The following is a 26,239-nucleotide window of genomic DNA, read 5'->3' as shown; positions in this document are numbered from 1 at the left end:
GCCAAGCGAATGGCAGATTGATGTTAACACTGAAAAATAAGTCTCGTGGGCGAAGAGTCAGGAGCGGCGCGGCGTGTCGTTCCGAGCGTTGAAGGGGGTAAGACCGCGATCTCGGAACGAGCGTGTGTCTCGTTCGTAACCCACGAAACTGCGGTTTCTTAGCGTTTCCGTTGCGATACGGATCTGCCATTTTCTCATGAAGCGTGTGCGCAACATCTTGGCTCCACCCACAAATCCGCTACGAATTGCGAAATTCGTGGGTCGAGTGTAATTCTCTCTTTCTCTCTTTCTTGTCTTTTCCTCTCTTTCTCTGCGTAACGCGCTGACTATCCGCGTTCACGCCATTGTTCTAGACCGATGGTCGGCCGTATCTTGGGCCCAGGTATATTGCTCGGACAGGTAAATGAAGAGGCTTGATATTTATTGGACGTGGCCGTAACGTATTGCCCACGCGCGGGCATAAATTCATCTCGCGCTCTCCGGCCGTCTTGTGAAACCGGAAGAATAAGGAATCTGAAAATTTACGATCAATACGACCACAATAAAGCATATTTAAAGTAAGCTGTTACCGTTTCTACCAGGCCGCAGCCCCTCCTTCTTGCATTTCTTTGCCGCGGTACGGCCGGGCCTGAATAGCGCTTTATTATGCACCGTTATTGAACGTTCAGCGTTGATTAATGATTGGTAACGCGAGACCGCATTATCTGTTTGCAGGACGCCCTTGCTAATTAAAGTTGTTTAACGCATACCCGGTGGAGACTTTCGCTTCGACGTGGGTGGACGGCCGAGGACTCTGTGCTCTCTGTTCTCGTGTGTGCCCACTCTCCTCCGAAATTAAAATACTTTTTTCTCGGTGATTCGGAGCTTTCGAATCTAAATTTCTCGTAGGAACTTTTGTTGGAACTTGAGGTTTCTAGTTTGAAATATGGCAAATAATTGATAACTATACATACATATATGCCACTTAATGTGTTAGCCACGTGGCGAAAAATGTTGTCTGCAGTGCTGTCAAGCATATTGTATGAAAATGTATATTTATTCTATATCCGCATTCACAGAGAATTTCACTTCGACATAAAAGAAAGGCATTCAGATTTAGTATACAAGTAGTCGGAATTTTTAATTGAACCCCAACCCACTCACATTCAGTATAATGCAATAACGACGTTTTACCTTGCAAGATAAAAATTAATTCATTAATAATTGTATCGTTCGACAGGAATGCAGAACAGTAAGAAATTTGATTAACGAAGAGTACGTTCAAAGTGCTCGCGTCTTCGAAATAGTTTCCGCAAATATTGTCTCGTTTACTGTTACGCTCGCGTGACTATAAATGCACAAAGCGTGCCGAAGAATACTCATCCAGAGGGCCGACATGAATTCCGGAAGAACATCCTTGTCCTGATTAATTTTAAACAATTTTGTTTACTGAGATTATATTAGATATAGCTCTCAAACGTTGTCACAATTTATATTTGTGGAACTTACATTCGTTTTTAACTAAAAAATAAATAAAGGAAGAACAAAATACATATAAGAATCCGTTGTATTTACATTTTTCTTTCTCTGATGCCGAGTCGCACTCGACAAAGCAGTGCAAAGGGTTAACGATTAAGATTACCGGGATTATTTACAAGCTAATGAATTATTGGCTCAGAGTTCGATGGCGGGGCGTTGTCCGGTGTCTCTCTCGTGAACGATGCTCATACAGAAGCCGCGGCTCTTGTCTGAGCAGGCGAGCCCGGCTTTAGCCCCGGGGGTAACGTCTCGGGATGCAAAGCGAGACAGAAAACCGGTCGGGTGCAATAAAGTTCGCGTTTTAATTCCGCTCCGCGCGGTGCGCGGTGTAAGTGAATTTAAAAGTCGCGCGTTATATACCTGCATTTACTGCGCAGTAAAAGGATGCGTCGAGGTCTCTAATAGTCTTCGTTCGCCGACCAAAGTTCCATGGGCCGAGAGGAGATGAAGGGAGCCGTGCTCCACGGCATTTAGGGTTGCGCTAGCAACCGTCAAGTACCCCAATCAGCCGATAGGATATCTATTAAGGTATATTAGAGACACCGGCTCTCCTCTCCTCAATAAATTGCCGCTTCCTTGATCTTCGCTCCATCTTCTCCCCACCGCTTCAACCGTCGCGTCTTTCGACTCACCTCGATCTACGAGAAAGGATCGATACGCTCCCCTGCCGTTCTCCGATCTTAAATATCGCCATTTTTCTTCAACCTCTTCCAATATCACCAATATATTTCTCTTTTCTCTGATACTGAACACATTTCTCTGCATTTTTCTTGTAATGCGCTCTTGTGACATTCTAGTTGGACATCACCATTTTTATTGAACTTCCTATCATAGCAACCGTGTTTTTCTTTTTTTGTTTCGATACTGAACATTTACCGAGACATTCAAAATCCTTTGATATGTCTATTCTTGTTCTTAGTAATCACCTTTTTATTTCTAGAAACGAAATCGAAGCATAGATAGCGTTCATCAACAAAGATAGCAATATTCAGCATTTATGCTAAAATAATAAAAACAGAGCAATTTAGACACGCGCGGAAATTATTCAGAATGAGAATTTTCTATTTCGAACCTGTTTGTTGCAATAACATTGACTAGACTCGATGAACTGAAAACATTTTGTTCATTTCTGCTCTCAGGTAGAACAGTGTACACAAAAGAATATTTCATACGTGAGGATTCGAACGGATCTAATCATGGGTGCCATAAAATCATCAAAGGCGTCCGTCCCGGAAGGGTTAGAGACGCACCGACGAAGGATCGTTCGAGATCGATATCACTCGAAAGGTCTTTGATATATCCTCGATTTGGTTCGGAGGGTATTCGTGTATTAGCAGTTAATTATTGGCGCGGCGCGGTAGAGAAACGATCAGATATGGCGGACGAAGATCCAAAAAGGCAGGTGCGATCCGCGAAGGACATCTTTCCCATAGATCGTAGAACGAGGAGAGTCGTGGATCGGGGTCGCCGGGCTGGAACAGCTAACGCCCGTGGAACGTTTCATATTCGTCGACACGATTCGATATCGTCCAGGCTCGCGTAGACAATGGGATAGAGCAGGGGGCGCAAAGGGTGTCCGCTCTTCCAAGAGAGAGACAAAAAAGTATCGCGGCAATTAATCTCGTATTTTATACGCCGTAATGAATCCAGATACCTATCGCATAAAGAGGACCGTTCAGATTCGTTCGCGGGAGCTTACGGAGAAACAGCAACAAACGCCATTAACCCTACCCGCCCCGCCGCGCCGCGCCACCGTAAACGCAGGTGGTTCACCGCTCCTGCGGGGAAACAAACATGATCTCGCGAAAGAAGGAGTTCCTCGGTTGGGTTGGAAAAACCTGACGAAAATTCACGACGATGATCAAGTTAAATAATGTTCTAAATAGTTCCAAATAAATTTATTCTTTGTTCTAAATGAAACTTATTAATCAAGGTAAGCGTCACTGTAGTCAACACATCTTTTAATGAATCGTAACAGTATTCTCTACCATCAGTAGTGGATGCATTGATGTATTTACTGTCGTCAATATGATTATTCTCCCACTCGTATAAAAGGAATACATGATGTCGTTGATTGATATTGAAATAATCTTCATTTAAAAGTAACACTAAAGAAAGGGCTCTAAAGATCAGCTTTGTACCTAAACATAAACCTTAACAGTATGTGTTTTGTATCTTAACGATAAAACTGTGAGACTATAATAGTATTTTTTTATTAAAACACTTCGTAATCATTAATCAGCCATTGTAAAACCGGGGATACATCGTTTGATTAAAAGGCAGCTGGTTTGCTAATTGGAGGCGTTGTTTTTAGTAAAAAGTCTGCGAATGGTTTCCTGTGAATCACAGTGCACGCACTTTGAATGAGTGATAATCAGCTCTTTAGTGCCAAAACATGTTTACGAAATTGCCACGATTTAGCTCGAAGGTCCGCGCGATAGCATCTTCGACGGTAAAAAAAGGAGAACGAGAGGAAGAGCGACGAGATTTGTCGAAAGGAAGCCACAACTCCGACGTGTAACGAAGTCGATACGACGTTTATGCTTTGTTTCGCGTGTCCGGTGCAATAAAAGAATGCAAATCTTGGTCGGACGAGGATTTATCTGGGCGCTGCCTCCTACACCGGATCCACGGTATTTCCGGTGGCCGCGGGGCCGGTTAATTAGGGGTCAGAACGTTTAGGCGTGCGAATTCCTTGCTTTCGTTCTGTAGGTCACGCCACGGTGTCGGTCGTTCTCGTTTTTTTTTTAGGGGGTTGAACGACCTGTTCAACGATCGTGATGCGATGGTGCCTCGGATCCGCTAAAAATATCGCTTCCTGGCGACCCCCGCCCACTTTTTCGTCTGCTCCGTGGAACAGATGCCAGTGATATGATCCCGGAGAGGAAAGGATCCACCCAGGACGAGATACGTCTAGCGATAGCTGCTATCCGGCCCGCAAAAATTCGCAGAACCGCTTAGGAACGCGTCGACATCAACCCCGTGCCTTATATCAGAGGTTGGTGCAAAAATAATTTAGCTTAAACTTCAGCTATTCCTCAGAAGCGACGTTTTTTTATACAAAACCTAGTCTTGCTCTAAGAGTAAATATCGAGCAAAATCGGAGTAAACCTTTCTGCAGGAGGGAAAATCGAATTTTATTTAAATTTCTAGATGATATAATTTTAAGTTGCATGCCCTTTCAATAATTTAAATATTGACAGGTCTCAAAAGAATGACAATAATGCCCTCGATTTGGCCTCCACTTGGCATGGAATTTCTAGCCGAAATACTGAGCCTAATACGAAAACAGATGGGTCGGCATTTGCTGTCAAATACATGCCAAATCAAGAGCAGATTGCTTACTGGGTACCACAAGTTTCCAGCTTCGTGCGAAGTTCATCGAATGGAAATGGATTGCAGCTTCGGCGTGAAGAAACGTGCGGGAACACTTAACAAATAAAGCTTTCCAGAGCTGCTCGGAGTAAGATTTGACTGGCCCCGCGTATCTACGATAAGGGAACGTGTAGCCCGGGCAATTAAGGCGGTGCTGGTGCTCGAAAACAGCGAGTATAACGATTAGCAGCCGTGTTTTACGAGTGGGGCACGGTCCCAGGGGCCCGTCTTCCACCGATGACGTAATTGCGGACAGGGATAAAGATATCTGATAGTTATAACATGCCGGCTAAATATCGCGAGAGCCGTACAATCCACATTTTATTGCGATCCGCCGCGTAAACGTAAAATGTCACACAGCCACCGGGTGCCCCGGCATACACGTTGCCCTTTCGTCTGTCTGAAACACTTGCCGACAGTGTTGTTCGCTGACATTAAATCAGCATTCCGATCTAGCGTGGCTCTTTACAAATTAGCTGCTCGCCGACGGTTATTTTAATTAAAACGTCAGTCTACTCTCGGCGAAACGAGCCGAACGCTGTCCGATAATTTTGTTAACAAAAGAGAACTTTATCTTTGCCATCGATTCAATTCGAAACGCCATCGATTTAAAACTCTCGAAGCAAAAGGCCTAATTGAACAAAAGCCTCGAGCGCCGATCGTCCGCGGGATATTCGATTATTTATTGGTTATTCATCGATCGAAATGACCCACATCCTACCGATAGAGTTAATAGGTGCGCGAGCGATTCCTCTAGGGAATCCCGAGGATAATTGGCAGGCTAAAGCGTCCAATTAAGACACCTTAATTACAGGGTTCCGCGGACGGCCGTCTTATTCGCGTCTCTCCTCTCCTTTTTTTTTTGTCACGACCGAACCTTTGCTTCATTTCTACACTCGGGCCGCGCGACTCGGCCCTCGGTCTTAATTACTTTCGCAGTCGGTTAATTGCGATTAAGGAACGTGCCCCGCTGGCGGAGGCCGGATTCTTAAAAACGAGGTAGTTGAAACATTTCCTTTCATTACTGTTAATTGTGACCACCTTAATTAATTTGCGGCCGTGGCCTGTGTCCGGAGTTTCGCGGCTACCGCTCTGTTTCAGTATCCTTTCGTTCGCTGTAACAGCTTCCGAGCCATTAGCTCGTTTCCATCGGAGTTCAAGGAAGAATTCAATGCGTGCCATCGTTTCATTCCGCCTCCTCTCGGCTGACAATCGTTATTCATTTTTCGGACGCGAATGGAATGTCCAGCGGTCGGACTAAAGGCGACGCTGAATGATCTTGTCTGCTATACCGCATCGTCTCCAAGAAAATCTATTCAAGTCTGCAGTATGCAATAAAATTTTAACCCTTTGCACTCGAAGCAATTTGAATTCCAATATCATGATATTTGTTCCAACCCAGATCAATTTTGTTCACAGAACAAAATCTTTTTTAATCTTTTGTAATCTTTTTTACATTGTTCACATGAAATTGAACATGTTTTCTTATATAACAGTTGAGCTTGTACACAATTTATAGAATACAGACAAATTTAATAATGTTAAAACTGTTTTGAATAATGGTATGGCAATTTTTAGTGGCTCCCCAGACTCGCCATTCGAGTGCAAAGGATTAAAGCAGCGACAGAGTAACGTTGACATACTGTGCTCGTTGTTTGTCCACGAAAGAAATGATCCACGTTGGATGAGTCACCATTTCAGAGAGTTCTCCTTGTACTCCGTGATTCCCCGATAACGAAAGTTTAGCGGGACGTGTTAACACGGAGTTCCACGATCGGCATTATTCAAAATCACAATCAGACCCGGTTTTCCCCGGTTGATCAGCTGCAAGAGGGACACCGACGAGTGACTCGATACTAGTTCCCAGCACGAGACGGCCATTTATTACCGGAGACAAAGGTTAGGCTCGCGGGCCGACAATGGTTGTAAGTGCGCGCTTCCAATGGCCGTCGAAGACAATGCCTGAAGTCGACTTAATGTCAGAAGGGCGACCGATGCATAATTTATTAGGCCGGCCCTCGTTTCTCACCGAGGCTTCTACACTATCCGCGGGACGAGTCCGTTCATGGCAGACGACGAGCATAACAGACCGATTCGCACCCTTGTTCTAATATACTATCCGACCACTAAATGTTTCGCGGATCTACAAACCACACGCACGTAGCACAACGTTATTTCAGCCCTGACGTCATCAACATGGAATAAATGAAAAGTTAAACTTGGGTACGTCACAGTAGATACCTTAGAAATATACACTCCCGCTCATAAGTCTCAGGACACCTCTGGTTTGTAGTAAAACTCTGATATTTCGTATAGATTATGAACCTTTAACTGTATTAACTACATAATATAATGATAATGATATAAAACACACGTCAAAAATATGTAAAAACTATTTGGATCAACTTCAATGTAATAATTCATTGGAATCAATCACAAACAATATATTCTCAGAACTATTCAATTAAACAGCGGAATCCTTTTTCAAAACTTATTGTGTTCTTATTTGATTTTTTATTTTTATGCTTTTCTATTAAATATGGCCGGGTGCGTCTTCCTTTCGCACAGCAGTGTACATATCGCTGCTCCGGAAGTATAATGACACAACTGAAAAAATTGAAATTTTACAGGACAAGCAAAAGAAAAATAATTCCAATTTGTTTGAATAGAATGGCCTATAGATTCGGTTTAATTCTTCTATGACAGTAGTTTATAGTCATTGTGGTAAATAAGCATGCGGGTTATAACGAGAATAAATGCATTTTTGAGCCCGCCAATACAATAAAGTCAATTTCACAAAATTTTACAGTTGCGTCATTATACTTCCGGAGCAGCGATATAGTCTAAAGTAGATACGTACGGCCAGTAGAAACGGTTCGCCATGCACAGACAAACTGAACCATTGATTGCATATGGACTCTGACATGTCTGTTCATGGCGTGCCATTTCTACTTATTCTACGGCCCAAAAATATCACAGTTTTCGTCAATTTGCGTCTGTGTTACAAGCAAAATACAGAGTAAATTATTATTATTTCTATTAGGTTGTATAAAAAGAGATAAAGGATTTTTGTTCCTTTGTTTTAATTACAATTTTATACCAATAAATATTTGCCTTAATTTAATGAGTTATATGTCATTCTAAAGCTTGTTTTACAGTCTATCTAATTATGCTTTCGATATTTCATTTTATTCAAATTTTTATTTAATTATTTGGCTTTTATCTCAGGATGTCAAAACGTGATTTTTTTCGATGAGTTCAAACTAGAGGCCGAAGTGCCGCTCAAGCAACTCGGAATATCAACGAAGTATAAGGGCGAAGGAAGTGTCAACGAATGCACGGCTTTATATTTGTAAATAATATTAAATTCTCTGTACAATCAATTTTAATACTATTCCCCTCAATAATATTAAAATCAATTCTCATAATAATTTAATGTTACTATTAAACAATATTAAATTTTCTATAAAATCAATTTTCATATTATTGTTTTTATTAAAACAATTTTAATAAAATTTATGTGAGTTAATAACACTTTTAAAATATAGGTTTAAATCCCGCATTTCTTTCTTTACAACCTAATAGTTCAACTCTTTGCAGTCGAAGTCCGGACAGAATTATAAAAATATGCATAATGATACTTCGTTAAAATTCTATGAAAAATTCTATGTACTTAAACAATATTTATAGGTGGTTTAGGTAATTATTTATCAGACCTGGATCGCCTGTTAAGCGAGAAAAAAAGAATTACAACGAAAGGAAATCTTTACGACCGCAAAGAGTTAAACTCAGAAAATAAAATCTTCCGAAAGCATAAATTCTCGAGCTTGAGATTTTACATATTGGATCCATGTCCTTCCCTGGCGATGTACATAAAGTTTTATTTCGATCGGCTATCGGCATCATTTGGAAATAAAATTAGTTTGCGACAAACGATCACGCGCATGAAAATCGTCGCGCGTCCGGTTCCCAGGATGATTAAAGGAGAACGAGTTTTTGGAGGAATCGGAAGATTTGTAGGGGATCGTAAACCGTTGGTATCCATTGGATTTTTGCAGGCTGCCGATTGTGAAAGCGACATACGAGCGACAACAAGCGCGGCGGACCTCGGGCGGCAACGAGCTCCAGGAACGAGCTCGCATTTGTTTTACAAATGGACTGCGATCGGGTTGGCGCGGACCGGTGCGGAACGGGCAAGACACGCGGCAATAAATGCCAACGTGATTTTATGGCACGATCAAATGATTTTTCGTTGCCTCAAAAGACACCGTGGATACGGCGCGGATCTGGACGCGATTGGAAACAACGAGCGCTGTCTCTGTCTCGAACGCTTGAGAAACGACAGGTGCGAGTGTCGATCATCCACCGCGATACACTTTTTCTCCGGACAGACTTTCGTGATCCTGGATCACAAAGTGTCGTACCGATCCATTAACTTTTACCTGACTCGGACACATTTTAGTCGGAATTCAATTAAAAATAATCATCCGAAGCCGTGAATGATCTCGCATACTTTATTATTTTCATTTTAGACGTCATGGGGAGAGTGTCAACATTTTGTATAAGATTGATCAAACAACGTTTCTTATATCAGCGAATTAAATCATGTAAATTAATTTTAACATGTTCACTGTAACTAATTCACTATTTTTGACATCATGATGTACTTATCATTTGATTTTGGTATGAATTATTTATATTTGATCACAAGAAACAGTTCAACTTAAGGTCTGACAATTTTTATAATCTTAACCAGATTTGCCTTAAAGATTGTTCTTACTTCAAACATTTCGAAAGAGAGATGTACTCTAGCAAGCCTACCATTGTTGCAAATGGAAAAGAAAACGAGAAAATTAGTGAAAAATGACCAACAAAACAAGAAATGATTTCATTTGGTAGTCAAATAATGAAACAACCTAAAGAAAATAATTTTCCAACTATCCAAATCTTTATTTTCCAAATGTAAAACACAAACACAAAATAAGAAATAATTTCATTTGGTAGCCAAATAATGAAAGAACCTAAAGAAAATAATTTTCCAACTATCAAAATCTTTATTTTCCAAATGTATCATTGAAATGACATCCGAGCCAGACTTCTGCACCGGAGAACGCTTATTCCTCGATCGAACAATTTCCCAATCGCCAGTAACAACATAAACGCTTTCTCCTGACATCATAAGAAGTCCTTTAAAAAAACTGTGCCGTGTACTTGTCAGATCAGCCATGATCGACGCAGGGGATTTTAATAAGAAACATAAATAATTACTTTGGAGAAGAAACGCACTCGTCACCGACTACAATGTCTTCCCGAACCACAGGATGCGACGTCCGACGTCAGATTAAAATGTCTCTCGTAGATTACGCTAAGTGGCCGAAGCTGATAGCTCGTAATTTTTAATTACCTACCTCCTCGGCCAAGCACCGATAATGGGCGAACCATCGAATTGCGTGTCGCGAGTGTGCGACCACGCGTTAATTGCGGGTTGCGCCGCGTTGCACTCTCGTATGCCACGGTGAGTGACAGTTGGCAAAACACGAACGTTCGGACCGTTAACAATCTCAAAGACGACTGGGTCGAATGCTATACACGGGCGACACGTTCTACCCCGACGGTATCGCGATCGATAGCGATCGTGACAACAGTTACTCGCGTTCGAATTCGAGCGGTTCCCCGATCGGACACACTCCGATTCCTCTGCTATGCAATTATGCCAGCAAGCATCACCTGCTGTGCAGGGAGTCCCGTCATAGGACGCGTCAAACGATAAACAATCGTCTCGATCGTTTCCTACGTGCCGTATCGGTTCGTTCTTTTAATTCACTCGATTTTCCCAACCCTTTCTCTACCATTGAACGATCGCGAAGTTCGGTTTCAGAGACCTCAAGACAATGTAAAATGTTGGACGACGATTGTAAGAAAGAATTTCTCAGAGACTCAGAGTCACCATTAAAAAATAAGAAATATATATGCAATTTCCTGCAAAATAATATGCAATTAAAAAAAAGTATATTCCGCAAGTTAAAAAAATACACATTTCTCGCTAATGTGTTTATTGATAAAAGATAATGAAAACACACTTTAGTTTTCAAGTTTCAGAAAATATTTTTCGACTTTGGTACGACATTTTCCTAAATTTTTTCGAAAAAAAGTAGTAGGGTAAACCTTACTTTACTGGACTCAAAGTTTATGCCTTCCCCCTATAAATTATGATGTATTTGGTATGTAATCCAGTAGATTTGGTCCCGGGGCGGCTGCAGATCGAAGTATCGATCCTGTAGGATCAGAGAAAGGCACAAATTTTGAGTCCGGTAAATTCAAGATCAGCCAAAATATACATTTTCTTTTCCCTTCTACGACATTTTTATGCATAAAGACGTTCTAATCACTGCAACTGTAAAAGAAAAGGTACGGTAAGGGGTTAAACAATTCTCTTCAGTATAAAAAAATAATTTTCGCACTTTCCCTCGATCTACTATATGAATGCAATGAGATAAAACGTTTTGCTCGCAAAGTATGATTGCAGACATTTCAGTTAAAACTTTAAAAACTGACTGTGTTAACTCCTTGCCGTACCTCTTGTTTTACAGTTACAATGATTAGAACGTGTTTATGCACAAAAATGTCGGAGAAGATAAAGAAAATGTATACTTTTTGTATGGCTACATTTATTTCAATGCTTAAATATTGATTACAAACGAATCAAATTTTATTTCATCTAAAATGAAACGCGTAACATTCATATTTGTTAGACTTTGCTAGAAACCTTCATCACAAGTCTGGGTTAGAACAAGGAAAGAGAGAAGTGGTCCTGGTGTTTTACAATCAACCCAGACAAGTTTTGCATAAAAATCCTCTAATAGGTAACGTACGAATCTAGTCGACTTTTTCACGGTGTCGAACAACCGTGCTCGTTTTTCCTCGGGAGCACGCGTCGCAAATAACGAACAGCGTAATTGGTATTCGCGTCGCGGGTCCCTTTCTCAGGCGGCGAACAAAAGGTGCGACGCATTAAAAAAAAAAAGAGAAACAAGAAGAGAAGAAAAGAGGAAGGAGGAGGAGATATCATAACGACGATCGGTCCTTCTTTTTCGCGTCTCGGGATCGATAGGTTGCCACCTGTCGGAGGTTTTCGCTGTTCCCCCGGTCAGGGGGACAGGGAACAGGGAGAAAACATTGCGATAAAAGCGCCGCGCCAAATACGGTCTTGCCGTCCGGGACATAAAGCTTGTTTTGAGGAATCATTAGAGGTGAAATAAAATGCGGTACGCGCGGCCCCTGCGCTACCGTGTCCGGCTCCGGACAGGCTCGTATATAGGCTTATGGCATCGGTACCATCCACGGCTGTCGCGAGACAACCGTGTTGTCCCTTGTCGGCGCAAACATGACGTAAATACGACGTCCGGCCCATAACGTTTAACAATTTCATCCATTGTGCTTGAAATGAATTACCGGACGGACGAATGCGTGCGCTAAATAATGGACGGCCTGCCGATGTTTATGCGAATCTCTCATCTCGCGCACTGTCTCATAAAAGATAGACCGAATTTACTTCGCCTGCAACTCGGAACGCGAGACATTGTATTCGCGTGCGCGTATGCGTCCCTTTGAGGAAATATTGAACGGTTTCAACTTGTCGCCAACTATTTTTAATAATGTTGGAAATATTCCTTCCTCTGCACGGTATAAATTTGTTTTACATTTACTTGTTCGTCAATCCTTTCTGAATACTTTTACTAATACTTTTACTGAATACCTTTCGTTAATAATAATAGTCAAATCATGATAACAACTAGACTGCGGATTTTATGCATTTATGATACAAATTGTTTGGTGCAGTCTAAAACAAGAGAAAAATTAAGACGATTCAAATATAAAGATACACTAATTTGAACGTGTTAGAATTATTCAAGGAAGTATTAAACGTGTATCTGACTCACAAATTTTTATTTCGCATAGAGATTCGCAGTCTAATAATAACGATCGAGACGTTATGTTACGCATCCAGGTACATATGTCGAAAACTAGCAATGACATGGTGAATATACTTTCACCAGTCTTACTGCGAAACTTTAAGAAATGCAAGATGCGCTATCTTTCTGTGACACGGTTTATGTGACGTCAGCAGCGAGCACGTCAATCGCGCCTTATTCCCAAATAAAATTCGCCAGTCTCGGGGAATAAAGAGCGCCGAGAAATACCGTTTGTCGATGGGGCGGGGAGGGGGGTTCGCCGATGAATTCCGATTTATTCGCACGTGCTGGAGAGAAAGAAGGTCGATAAGCATATTTATCGCGACACGTTCGCCAACCAGTCGGCTGCGATCCATCACACACGCGAAAGGAAGGCGCCGCGTCCGGCGGCCGATCAATTAACGTGATTTTTCGATAATTAATTGGCGACCGAGTTGTCGCGTGCTCCGAGAGAGCGGAACGATAAATACCAGATGTTCTGAAAAAGGCGAGACCCGATTCGTCAACGTCCGATACCGATGGCCTGCGAGAGAAGACCCTCTCTCTCTTTCTTTCTTTCTCTCTCTCTCTCTCTTGCGCTTGTACAATCACGCGATTCCGCGGCCACGGAAAAACCTCCGTGCTCGAAACCCGCGGAAAAGGCTAATGTGGCAAAGAAACCCGAGAGAGGAACTCGTTCGTCGGTTCGAATATGGCTCGTACCGCCGCGCGCACTATAGGAAAAACAGGCACCGGTGTGTCGACCAGGAAAAAGCAAAACGATCGCAGTCAAAGACCGCGACGTCTCTGTCGTTTTTGTCGCCGGTGCTGCGACAGATGGCGGAGTTTTTCTTGTCGCTTCATTTAAAGTAGCGCGCGGCAACGCCGACCGGCCTTAACCGATCGGCAGAATTACAGATTGAGTCGCTTCTAATTTTCATTGAAAACACACTAATGACAAGAAAACCGAGCGCTTAGGCCAGCACTACATTCGTTACCGCTCTCGACCACCGCTTTCGCTGCGACGGAACGTTTTTCTAGCGAAAAAACCGGGATCGCTGTCCGCCTGAAAACGCATCGACCTTGTTCGACCGATCCTCTACAGGGAGATCCTCGAAGCTGTCGCGAATAGGTAATCTTCTCGCATTCGCTGATTAAAGGATTCATTAAAGATCACGTTCGAGATCACGTGGTCCTTTTTCCTACCTTTCGTTTTATTTTCTGCTCGAAGATCCCTTGGTCAATGCGTTCGTTGCATGGGAACTAGCAGGAACCGAGAGATCGACCCTCTTCACATTAAGTCTGTATAAATACTTTAACATCTATTACGAAAAATTTTATATACCATTGATTAATTAAGATCGCAGATTTTATGTTCTTAAAGAAATATAGAATACTGTTGTATCATTTCTCCGGTCCATTCAAATTTTTTAAGAAAAGAACGAATGTAAAAGTTTTAGAAAGTGCCTTCTCTATTTTTTCATGTAATTCCTACCGATTGAAATTTAATCAAAATCTTGTTAAAAATGTCAGGTAGATTAGCGCAATCCTTAAAAAGTTATCCTGTTTTCGTGAGCAACTATAACAACAAGAATTGATAAAAAATGAACCGATCTTTCGAGAGTACCTAATAGTTTATGTAGTTGCTAATACAGTTCTTGGCAATGACGCCGCGAGGAAACAAAGGGGCTACCCCGAACAATGGAGGCGCAGAGATCGAAACGCAAAGAAGATATCGGCCTCTCTCTTTCCCCGTTTTTTCTCGATGCTAGACAGGGTTCACGAGGTTAATCGAATACTCGTGTCGCAGACGGTTTAGCACCCGCTCGCTAACCACGGAGCCGTTTACTTTCCCAAGTAGCGTTCCTCTTTTTCGCAACGAGCCCCATCGGCTACCGGATAAGCGCGCGCGCGGCGCGGCGACAACGCCGGCGCTCTATGAACAACACGTTCCCAAGGATGAACGTTGATTCACGAGATAAGTCGAACTGTTTGTCTAGGCCCGGCCGATTCGCTTCTTCGTGCCATCTTCGGCCAACATTCGCCCACGCCGATTAGGCTCTTGGATTTTCTCCCCGGGAACCGTACAACTTCTCGTCCATAGGCGGAACAATAATAAACTCCGTGTGCAACCGGATGTGCTCAAGCCTGCCTCAAACATAGGGTATCGTACGCGTGAAACGAAAACCTGGTCGCACTTTGCGCGATACACGCTGATTAAACATTGCTCAATCTGTGGGATAGATCAACCCTCTACAGCGCTGTGTAACTTGGAACTCGAGTATTCATTATTTCCCATTTTACCACGTTTTTATTAGCTCGCTTTCCTGTCTGTCTGATTGTTTGTTTGTTTGTCTGTCTGTTCGGTACAAAATTTGCAATTGATATTAAACTAACTCCCGATGAGTTAGAGACTTGAAACTTTAAACATAGCTCAGAACTGGATGACAATGCAATATTTTATCGGTTCCGCGATCGAACATTCTAGATCTATTTAGATCGTTTGAATTTTCGTACGTTGGCGGTTAGTCCAATCAAAGAATGCTCGTAAGGGGGGTGTAGAGAGGGAAACATAAGGAACACAATTTTTAACTTTGGGACTTTGTTTGGACTAGTTAGGAAGTAAACATACTAAAAGTGCTAGGAGGTGAGCGGTGTACAGGGAGGCACGTGGAAGGTCCCCTTTTTCGGTTTTCCGCTTATATCTCGGAAACTTTGTGTCCTAGCGATAAGACCATTGTATACAAAATTAAAGCTGACAAAACGTGCCATAAGATTGATTGTATTCCGCGTTCAAAGTTCACTAATCGTGAAAAAGAAATTTTAACGTTGTTTGCCTTATTTGACTAGCTAACTCTTCAGCACAATTAGTGAACTTTGAGCGCGGATATCTCGGAAACTATACGAGATAGCGAAAAATTGAATAGAGTCAATCTTATGGCACATTTTGTCACCTTTAATTTTGTATAGAATGGTCTTATCGCTAGGACGCATCATTTCCGAGATATAAGCGGAAAACCGAAAAGGAGGACCTTCTACATGCATTTGAATTTATTAAATTTTCGGCATTGCTAAACAGTTAGAAAGTGATGTAGATGAATCACTACTGTGTGAATGTGTAGAGCATATTTGCGTGCATCGAATTTGAATGAAAGCTTTCTTGCTCGAGAACTACCATTTTTTGAACAAATAAATCTCGCATCGGGCAACTTTCGCCGAAGAGAACTTTGGTATTTCAGTATAAAATCGTGTGTTCCCACGGGAAACGCGAATTCGCGGTAATTGTTACGTATTTCGCAAGCTCGTCGAGCGGAAACGTGCAAGCCACGAGCGACAATGGCGCTGTTCCAGTCAACGTCTCTCGGAGGAACTCGTTACAGGGATCGATTCTCGCATTCGCTCCGGCGCGGCGCGGCGGTACGTCAACGGTTAATTGCCAGCACTGTCTATTAACACCGGCCAGTGGTTAATGTGTCTCCGAGGAATAAAAACGGGACGAAGGATCCACGGTGGAGCAGGTTTCACGTGGAAACGTGTTCACCGTGGGACAAAGGAAATTCAGCGAGCGGCGCTCGGCGATCGAATAAATCTGTCGTGTTGTTCGCCGGCGTCTGACCAGGCTGCTGTCTTTCGACTTGCTCTGCGAACGCTTTCGAGAGCCCGTACGAAGGCTGAATAGATCCGGAAGATCGTTTAGACGATAATTAACAAGGTACACCGAAGGTCGATGCGGAGCGCGACTAATTAACGCTAAACTGGAGCTGGTTGGTCCAGCATCGGTATCAGTGTCGACTGGATTCGAGAAAAGTCTTCAACAAAGTTGTTAATTACGATACGATATCAGCGGAGCCCGGTGCTGATAGATAAGGCCGCGTCCGAAGAAGTAAGAGCCGGTTCGGCGTGGATGTGGTTTCCGTTATCTTTCCCGATACCGATGATCAACCGGATCGCGTCGACGACACGTGGAAACGATCCACGGTGGATCGTTAGATCAGACGGCTCGGATAATTAACGCGGCCGCTAGCTCGGATCTGCTCGCGAAATTGAAAATTAACGGGATCGTGCGCGGCTCGCTCGCCGATATGTCAGTTAATCAGATGTCTGTTACATACCGGGCGCAAATTAGCCCCTTCGTGGCTTCGAAACATAATTGAATAGATACTCCATCATGGATCGGATGCGATCGGGCCCGACTAAGTGTCCGATTATAATTGGAAATTGTAACGAACAGGATGCGGGGCTATGATGCATATTCATAAGCCCGCCAACACTTTAACTCCGGCGTTGTACTCGCGGCCTGTTGCAACTGCCTTGTTACGTTCGAACGCACGAGAAAAATTGGAAAATAGGATACCAACCGGAGCATCCTCTTTACCGTAGACCATACGGACCGCAACCTCGTAGAAATGAAGCTTCTGTAAACTGAGATGGAGAATTGGCTGCTCATTAACCAAATTAATTAGCCCATAGAATGAAATACAGCCCCTGGCAAAAGGTTTCCGATCGGAGGCATTGATACGGAATTTGCAGAAAACATTCATGTTTTTTTAAAAGTATAAAATATTACTCTATGGAGTTCAAACTGATGCGAGATTAAAGAGAACTCTTATTATAGAGTAAAATAATTTTATATAGATATTATAGAATAAAATGAAACGAGAAAATAAACAAAATGTTACATGAAAAAAAGTTTCCGATTAATAGAACTGCTGGAAAAGAGTTTCTGGCAGGAGTTGTAGCTATTTATAAGTACTATGTACTATGATACTGAAAAAGGAATTAAAAATCGGAAAGCAGCACAGCCTGGGAAGAAAGAAGTAAAGAAAATTGAGCAGCATTAGCCGCAATCTCTCGACTGCAAAAGAAGACCAAGAAAAGGAAGGGCTAACCTCGCCGGGGTGAGAGGGGTTCTAATGCGATTCATACTCGGAGCAGAAGAAACCAGACGTATTTGGCGTTTAAACCGTCGGCGAGCAGCTTGTAATGCAGCGGGGAAAGATCAAATCTGGAACAATGAGCAATTTTCCTTTCTTGCCGGGTTGCCGCACCGCTTCTCGCAACACTCCGCGCCAACTTCCAAATACGCTACGGATCTAAAAGCGCGGCGAGGCTCTCTTTCTCGTCAACGTTTACGAGCGCCAAGTCCCGGGGGGTAGTTCACAGAAAACTCGGCTCCCTGCCGATCGTAAATTTGCCGCGGCGCGTAAGTAAGACAAACGCATAATAAACAACCAGAGACGACGCGGCGCAATGACCGCGAGCAGCGGAGTGGCGCGCAGAGCGCATCGCCTCGCCTCGCCTTGCCTCGCCTCGCCTCGCCTTGCGAAGAAGTTAAAGTGAAAACTCTCGGATCGATGCGCCAGCAATAACTTAGGGAGAGCAACCTTTCGCCTGCACTCGCGAGCATAGCGGAATGCACGCTTCGCGTCGTGTTAACCGGGCGTCTCTCATCGGTTCTAGGAAGCGATGTATGAGTCCCGTGACATCTGGGAAATATTAGCATCCAAATCCGCGCGGATGAAATAGGATCCGGATAATTCTGCCCAAGCCTGATCAAGAGCTATCGTCCCGCCGTTTCGAGTATATTTAACCTCTTAAGGTCTGAATTATCTTGTCCCAACCGCCCATCGCTCATCCATACTCTGAACCAGAGATTGATAGTCTTTGGATCGTTTTAATAAGCTCTATTTAAAACCTGGGCCACGGAACTGTTTTAAAAAACGTTCTCATAGTGTATGCTCCGAAGGGAACAAGTGAGGCACGTTTTAATTTGAATGGAACTTACGAAATACAAAAATAGAAATTTTACTGTAAAGCTATTTTGTTCATTATTAGACGGATTTTATGCATTTATGACAAGAAAAACGTAAAAATAGTAAAATAATTTAAGAACATACATATGTGAAAATATCTGGACCCGTCTGGTAGTTTCAGTATCAAAACACATTTAACGAGTCACAAACGCGGTAAAACGATTACATTTTCGAAATCCCGATGAATTAAGGGATCAACTCGATCGTTACGCGCCTCGAGAACAGCGCTCGCATAAATCTCCCGCTGGTCCCTAATAGGTTAAGCTCTCAGCACGCTTAATTTCGCGTGCTGTCACCTACTAATGGATTCACCCGCAAAATTCCGCAAAGATTTCGGAGAAGCGTGTCACCGCGAGATGTTGCGAGAAAGAAGAACAAGGGGGAGAGTCCACCGTAAACGACGGTGCTATGAATCTCGCATGGTTTAGAACGCGTTTGCGGCTCGTAATGTCGCGGGAAATTACGCGAGCCGAAAATTATGAGATTGTTGCAGAATGAAGAGCAGCGAACAAGCCAACGATCTATCATCCCTTCTCGCAACTTGGAATTTCTCCGGAAAGCGTCGCGAATTAGAAACTGTATCTTCTCGACTGTTCCCCCTTTTGCTGCACTCCCTGCGTTTGCTCGTGTGAGCCCCGTAGTAGCGAGCAACATGTTCTTTCCTTTGCCGCGTTTACCAAGCTTCCGATTCCCAAATTTAAAATTTTATTGATAAATAAGTCTCTAAATTACAATTTATATTGAAGAAACTGTACCGTCTCTGTTCTTTTCTCTTGCGTTGCCATTTGAATTTCATGCGTGTAGCTCTCAGATGAATTTCGATAGTTAGAAGAATACTCGTAAACAGAATGGATGCCAAAGTTAGCTGTAATTATTGCAATGTACTTAATAAGGAACAAGAAATATTCAAAAAAGAGAAAATGCCGGACTAAACTAATTAAGGAGTGTATTGCACAAACAGTACTACTCCTGGAGTCTAATTTATATATATTTAACAATATAGAATAATAACAATTTGGTGAATTAATATTTTAATAAAAATTGAAAAATTGGTATCGATATATAAATATTTTTGAGGATTCTCTGACTTCTGCATCAGACCATACTTTCCCGCCCATTATTTGATCGAAAACCAACTAGAAGACTCTCAACTATACGAATGGCGTTCGTATATCTAATAGTTACTCGCCGAGGGAAAAATTGAACGTGTCCATTTACGATTTTCAAGTTACTGTTCGCTCTCCGAGAGTTTTTCGTGCAGTTTTCCGCTCTCAATATCGTGTACACCGACGGATTTAATTCTTGAGAGTAACTCGCGAGAGTAGCTCTCAAATCCCGAATAATTCAGAGAGTGGCCTGGAGTCCCAATCGCCCGAAAAGTCTCGTGATTCCCTGACACACTCGGTTTCGGTAAACATATTCCGAGAAACGGGCCGGGTCGGTGCGGTGATACGATCGCGCGCCATCCGATTCGTGCTCCGTTAACAAAATTACAAGAACGCGCAATTTAGTAGCGTCGGAAATTGATTTTAATTTGCAGGAGCTGTCCGTAAAAACGTAACAGCGGAAAAAGAGAAAAAGATGAAAGAGGGGCGGATGGGGGTTGAGAGAAGAGGACGGAGAGAGGGAAGAGAGGGGCTCTCGCGCTGCTTGCGCCGAGTATAATTTCGTGGGACACGCTTACGAAACACGGGGACCGGGACTGATTACGGGCGCAGTTAACGAGAAACGCGATACACCAGGAAATTATGAATTTACAATTCGGGGCCGCGGTATCTTTCTTCCTGCGATCCGATCGGAGATCGAGAAGAGGAGGGGAGGGCGGAGAGAAACAAAACGAGAGGAGTAAAAAAGAAAGAGACAAAGATATATATTGAGAGAGAGAGAGAGAGAGAGAGAGAGAGAGAGAGAGAGAGAGAGAGAGAGAGAGAGAGTGGGAGAGAGAAAAGTAGGAGAAGAGAAAGAGAGACCGAAGTATGGGATCACCGGGCCTTCGGGGCCGATCTTATCCCCGGCGTCGTCCCATCGGCTGCCTACGCACGAACGTCCCCGGTCTTGACGGACGTCTGAATGTGCATGCGCGCAGCTGCATTTCACGCGAGACACCCACCGGCAATTATGCGCATGGTGAAACGCACGGAAGGGTGAAAAAGAAATCGCCGGAGCCGATGGCGGGAGAGAGCCGCGCAAGCCTAACCGAGCCAGAAGGCCTCTATACGTGGAAAAGACCACGACGACTATTTGTCAACGGCTGAGAGACGGGGCAGCAGATCTTACCCGCTCGGGCCCGAGAAAAAGCGAAGATAGGACGCTGCGAGACCGCGGGACGAGAAGAGCATACTCTCTCACTCGCTCTCTCTCTCCCTATCTCTCTTTCTTTGTCTCTCATGTCTCGGCCCTTGCTCTCGGAACGGCCAAGCTGCCGGTGAACGGGGCACGTTCTTCTTACCCGTGGATCGCGGGTACAAATCGTCGCGGTGAGATCAAAAACCGCCGTGCGCTCGCTTTCAGTGCCGCGCCGACAACGTGGCGAGCAGATAATCCGCCGTATAATTTCATCGTCTCCAGGAACACGCTGCTCCTAGTCGAAAACCCCCCTCCGACGAACATTGATTCGCGTGTAAACCTTGCCAACCGAAGGAACTATGAACTAGACGGAACACCGGCAGCGAGCCAGCAAGAACACATCCTTGGATTTTGATGGATCGACCGACTCAAATCGTTCGACTTTGCACGAGGCTTTCGTTCACCTCGGAATTTTAATCGAGCTACTGCGACGAGGGTGAAAAGATGCGCTCGCGTTGGCATTTCAGCTCGTGCGCTTCTATTTCGCGACCTGACCGTGCATTCTGATATTGCTCACACTATGCGCGATGCTTCAGGATACTCTTCGGCATCACAGCATGAGCACTGCCATCGTTCAAGTACCTAATAGTGGGTTTACGAGATATTTCCCTCGGGACGATGGCTGAAACGAAAATTGGTACGCGTACTTCATACGCGATCTTCTCTTTCGCAACTAGGTTACGGATTTTTACACGCATTCCAATTTTTGTTAGACATTTTACAGAAATCGGATGACGGGGAAATTTGTTTTGTCGACTAGGAGATTCCTTCCGAGGGAAACGGTTGCGAAAACTATGATAAAACGAAAATGGTAGTGCATCATACTATTACGAGGACAAAATACTTTTGTGTCTTTATTATTTCCTTATAAAACTTTTACCAACATTTTTGTAGCATTCTTCTGGTGGAAATGAGCCCAAACACGATACCATATGAATGATATTTACTTGTTTAATTCACAATCCAGTGGAATCTCGATTATCCGAACTGATGACTGAATGCATGTTCATGCAAATCAATACAGATTTAATTAATTTATATTATACAGAAAACCTGCATAACTACGTCAACTAAAAATACTAAACATTTTAATTCTTAACCCTTCGGCATGTAATTATTCTGCGCCAGATGATTAACTGAACTGGGGCGTCGAGTAATTGGATGCAATAAATAGATCAATAGCTCTACCAGTAAAAATACGTTTAAAGAATTCATGAAAAACCGTACAAATGGAGCCTAAATGGAGCTAAGCATCGCCATCTGTACAATCGTCAAACGCGTTCGCCTTCCAACGAGCGTTGAAGCTTGTAAAATCTAATAATAAACGGAAAAGCAATTTCTCGTATTGAACGGGAGATTGCGAAATAGCATTTCTCTGTTCGGTTACTGTTCCAGTGGGAAGAGATTTTTCTGACGCCAGCTAAAATAACCGTTCTCCGCGTGGGTATGTTGACGCGTATCAGCCTTGCAAGGCTGTTTCTGACAAAGCGACCTCGTTCCACGCCTGAAAGCAAACTCGTTGTAACGCGACATTCTTCTTCCCCGTTGAACCGGCCACGAGGAACGAGAATATTTTCGTATTAATGCTACAGTGTTGCATAGTGGAGCATTACGCTCCTAATTCTACAATAATTCAAAAATTGCGTTGCGAAAGTTGCTGGTATAGAATTTGATCGGTTCTCGATCTTACCGTAACACCGGTCTACTTTATTGACACTAAACCGCTCTCGAAAACGAGAATTTATGCGCCTGTTCTCGGTTAACTTCGAGCGACTCTTTCAAGCTTGACAATAACTATATCAATAACTTGATTAGATTTTTTATTAAGTGACTGAACAGGAAAACTCCGAAGTTCGCGAAACCAAGCATTTCGCATGCACCAACCTTATAATTTGACTGCAAATCTTTATGAAAAATAAAAATGTTCTACATTGATTTTGGGGGAAGCAGCAATAAAATAAAAATTCATTTCATCCCTTGATGACTTATTGTATTAAAAACATTACAATATTCTTTTACTGTTTTATATTTCACCTAGCCAATTTCTTCATAAATGCATAAAAATCTGCAGTCTACTTAATCTCTTCCGTTAATGTTTACTACTCAATTCTATCAATTACAGCGGTCAACGGAGATCAACGAAGAAAAATGGAGAAATCATAAGACAATAAAGACAAACTCATAAGAAGATTAAAATGGATGGGAGAAAAACTAAAAGATTAAATTTTTCTAGGAACGATTTAGACAAAATGGAAAATGAATGCAATGTTTGCCACCAATTCGGCCACGACAATGAAATGTGGTTGCGGTGCACCCTTTGCGGCCTTTAAGCCAACTCGGAGCATCCCTAATCAAACATTTCTGTTTTATTTTTATAAATTTGACCACTTAGATGAATATGAAACTAATTTTCATTGTTGTGCGAATAAATGAATGATTTGAGTGTACGAGACGTGTCTTTAAATAAATATTTCACCGTATATTTCCGTTTCATTATAATTATTGCTTAAGTGACCGTCATTATCCCATTCTCCCCTGCACCGAGTGTCCAGATACTGAAATGGACGGCAGGGTACACGCGACTTTTACCATGATTGCCGTGCAGTTATTTGCGGTGGAAAAAGAACGCGGGCGTCTGTGTCCGAAAATTGAGAGGCAAATTATGCGCAATTGACGTCGGAGGATATGCACGCGTGTACACAAACGGGTACGGTGGAGAAACGGTTGATCTTTCAGTGGCGAAGCAAGCAGATGTTGGATAAGTAGGGTATATTCGCGTCGAACACGAAACCATCGAGTCCGAGAAATTACGGATAGGTTTAATGCGAACAATAATGTGGAACTCCGGGTTGGCCAGGAGCATTGCGCGCGAGCTTGCCCCGCGTTCCTCCCCCAATTACATTCGATTCTCGGTATTACGTTCGCATGAGTCCTTTTTAGATTCCCGAACGGAGATACCTGTCTTGCCCGGCAGATCTGATCTGGTTGATGATGATGACGATGATTATTACGACAACGACGGTGACGACGATCATCACGATGATGAAGAGAGGAGGTCGACGACGACGACGACGATGATGATGATGACGGTGATGAGGATTGGGATCGTGACGGACGGTAAATACGTGCATCTGCTCCATGAATCGTGGTGTGCAGAATTAAGTTGTGTTTATGGTGCGAATGATACCTCGGCCGGCAGTATTGGTGGAACACCATGGCGGGCAAAAATGCAGACCGTTGTAATTGCGGCCATTCCACGGGTGCAATTACCCGGAGAATTATGCACGGCGAATTATATATTTAGCAGTGCCATTGAACGCAATTCGAAACGCATCCTCCGGAGACTACTTTCGCAACGATTCACATTCCCATTTTTCATTCGCCATCGAACGTGTCGCTCCACAGTGGTGTATTTGACCCGAAAAGTCGGAAGAATGTAGAATTTTTGCTATCTGACGTGGTCTGAAGAACAAGGCTTCAGTATTGCTTTTTTATTTATACACCCGTGAAGTATTGAAGTACTGTATGCGTCAAAATGCTGTTTGACCATCTTACATTGTGTAACAAAGCTAACTTTTTAAAAATATTTGTATTATTCAAATTGTGTAGACATTTTTGTTGAAAATTCAATAATTGCGTTAGAAGTTGACCATCCTCGAAAACAAGAAAATTACTATTAATTGACGTAAAGTAACGCCAGAAACACTAAAGGTGGTTACTTTGATATCGTTTGCTTGCACCAATTAGTACAAATTACAAGTAAAAGGGCAAATAAAAATGAAAAGAAGTGAATACCATATAAAATCTAATTTAGGAACAGAGTAGGTAAATGTTTCGTGGTTTGATTGTATTTATCTCTTACGTCCAGAAGCATTATTTTCCACGTTTTCCTGAAAAATGGTCAATCACTGGTACGTGGTCAATTACTGGCGCCTTTACCTTGGCTGTACGGGGTAGAAAAACTTAAGTGGCCGGTACTGCACGACTCTCCCCTATTTTGGTTCTCTAATTTGCCTCGAGAATATGCATGAAAGTCACACGGATGAGCAATTAATTGGAACGCGTACGAGCCGATTGTTCGTCGTAACGAGCGAAAGTGACCCATCGATGCCATAGCGAACAGCAGGCACTCCCCCATTATGAAATTCCAGCTTAATAGGCTTCCGGCTAAGCGTGCGTGCCTGATCAGGCCCAGCGGCCTAAATTCCATCCGATCCTGCTCTAATTGTCATTCAAGTTGCCGCGCTCGCTAGTTTTTCCAGTCGAGTTTTTCACCCGTGATCTCGCAACGAGACAGCCTAAGCAACCATGCGAGCACTTACTAAATTCCGAACGAAACAAGACCGCGAGTGCGCGCGCGCGCGCGTTACCGCTCTGACAAACGACGTTAGAATATTGTGTTTAATTATGCCGTTTACAAGACTATCCGGTTATTTATTCCACGATACAATCACGATGCTAATTAGGGAACTCGCTACATGTGTTTGAATATTACACCTTGTAAACGTGGCTCGAGCATGCGACCTGAATACGAGATACTTGTACCGGATATTGACGCGAACACATATTTACTTTTTTCCGATCGTTCGGTGACACGAAATTAGCTCTGCCCGCGTCTTTTCTACTGCGAGTGACAAACTAGTGTCAGCTTGTGAATTAGGCGTAGCAGCGGCGGCTGTGATCCTTAAAACACAATTGTTATCAGACAAAATTGAAAAGCCATGTTTACGAATGACTATTATGAATGATTATGAATTAAGTAAATATTAATTTTCACACCGAATTACTTTCTTTGAAAAACATTTTCAAAATAACTGTTACAGAAAGCGGCAATAATAAGTGGACACCCTTAAAAATCGCATAACTTTTTAGAAATCGGTCCAAAGGACTTGAATTTTTTCAACATGTTAGACCGGCTAGTTCGCTAGAGAATAAGTAATGAAGAAAGGTGAATGCATTCTGACGCGTTCAATAAGAATTGATAATAACGATGCATCACTTTCTTGGTTGACAAAGGAGACACAACAGAACAACATGCTTTCACTATAGAATTATATAAATATTTACTGTGACTGAATGATTTTTTTCAAAAACATTTTCAGGACAACTGTTACATTGGACCTCTGACGAAAACTGATCGTGAGTAAGACGTCTCCAGGACAAACTGATTCAGAGGAGGAGCAAAGACAAATCCTCCGGCAGAAAACTGTAGAAGGAGCAGCCCGTGGCGTCAGT

General features: G+C 42.9%; 3 protein-coding genes and 1 long non-coding RNA gene across 8 annotated transcripts in view; 2 read left to right on the top strand and 2 right to left on the bottom strand.

The window, feature by feature from the left end:
- LOC143208888 (uncharacterized) overlaps positions 1 to 5,153 on the top strand; it is a 38,989-nt gene extending 33,836 nt beyond the window's left edge. For both annotated transcript variants that reach the window (XR_013009001.1, XR_013009000.1), the window contains exons 2-3: positions 1 to 4,516; positions 4,722 to 5,153. The exon at positions 1 to 4,516 is cut by the window's left edge. This is a non-coding gene — a long non-coding RNA (uncharacterized LOC143208888). The remainder of the gene's footprint in view (positions 4,517 to 4,721) is intronic.
- The window catches only part of Mesr6 (misexpression suppressor of ras 6), a 764,580-nt gene that overhangs the window by 724,376 nt on the left and 13,965 nt on the right, over positions 1 to 26,239 (bottom strand). The window lies entirely within an intron of this gene.
- Positions 1 to 26,239, bottom strand: part of LOC143208885 (uncharacterized) — a 284,265-nt gene extending 258,026 nt beyond the window's left edge. For 2 of the 3 annotated variants that reach the window (XR_013008995.1, XM_076423803.1), the window contains exon 1: positions 10,302 to 10,713. Coding sequence is in view for 1 of the 3 variants with exons in the window: in XM_076423804.1 (XP_076279919.1) it covers positions 24,924 to 25,214 (291 nt within the window). In the remaining 2 variants the exon portion in view is untranslated. The other variant, XM_076423804.1, reaches the window with a different exon arrangement.
- Positions 22,789 to 26,239, top strand: LOC143208884 (uncharacterized). The gene is made up of 2 exons (XM_076423802.1): positions 22,789 to 24,121; positions 26,107 to 26,239. Exons 1-2 carry the CDS (start codon positions 23,827 to 23,829, stop codon positions 26,139 to 26,141), a joined length of 330 nt encoding a protein of 109 aa, XP_076279917.1. The 5' UTR covers positions 22,789 to 23,826; the 3' UTR covers positions 26,142 to 26,239.

Source organism: Lasioglossum baleicum, chromosome 5 (genome assembly GCF_051020765.1).
Source record: "Lasioglossum baleicum chromosome 5, iyLasBale1, whole genome shotgun sequence".
NCBI classification, from domain to species: Eukaryota; Metazoa; Arthropoda; class Insecta; order Hymenoptera; family Halictidae; genus Lasioglossum; species Lasioglossum baleicum.
The sequence above is the reverse complement of the archived record's forward strand: the minus strand, read 5'-3'. Positions and strand labels throughout refer to the sequence as shown.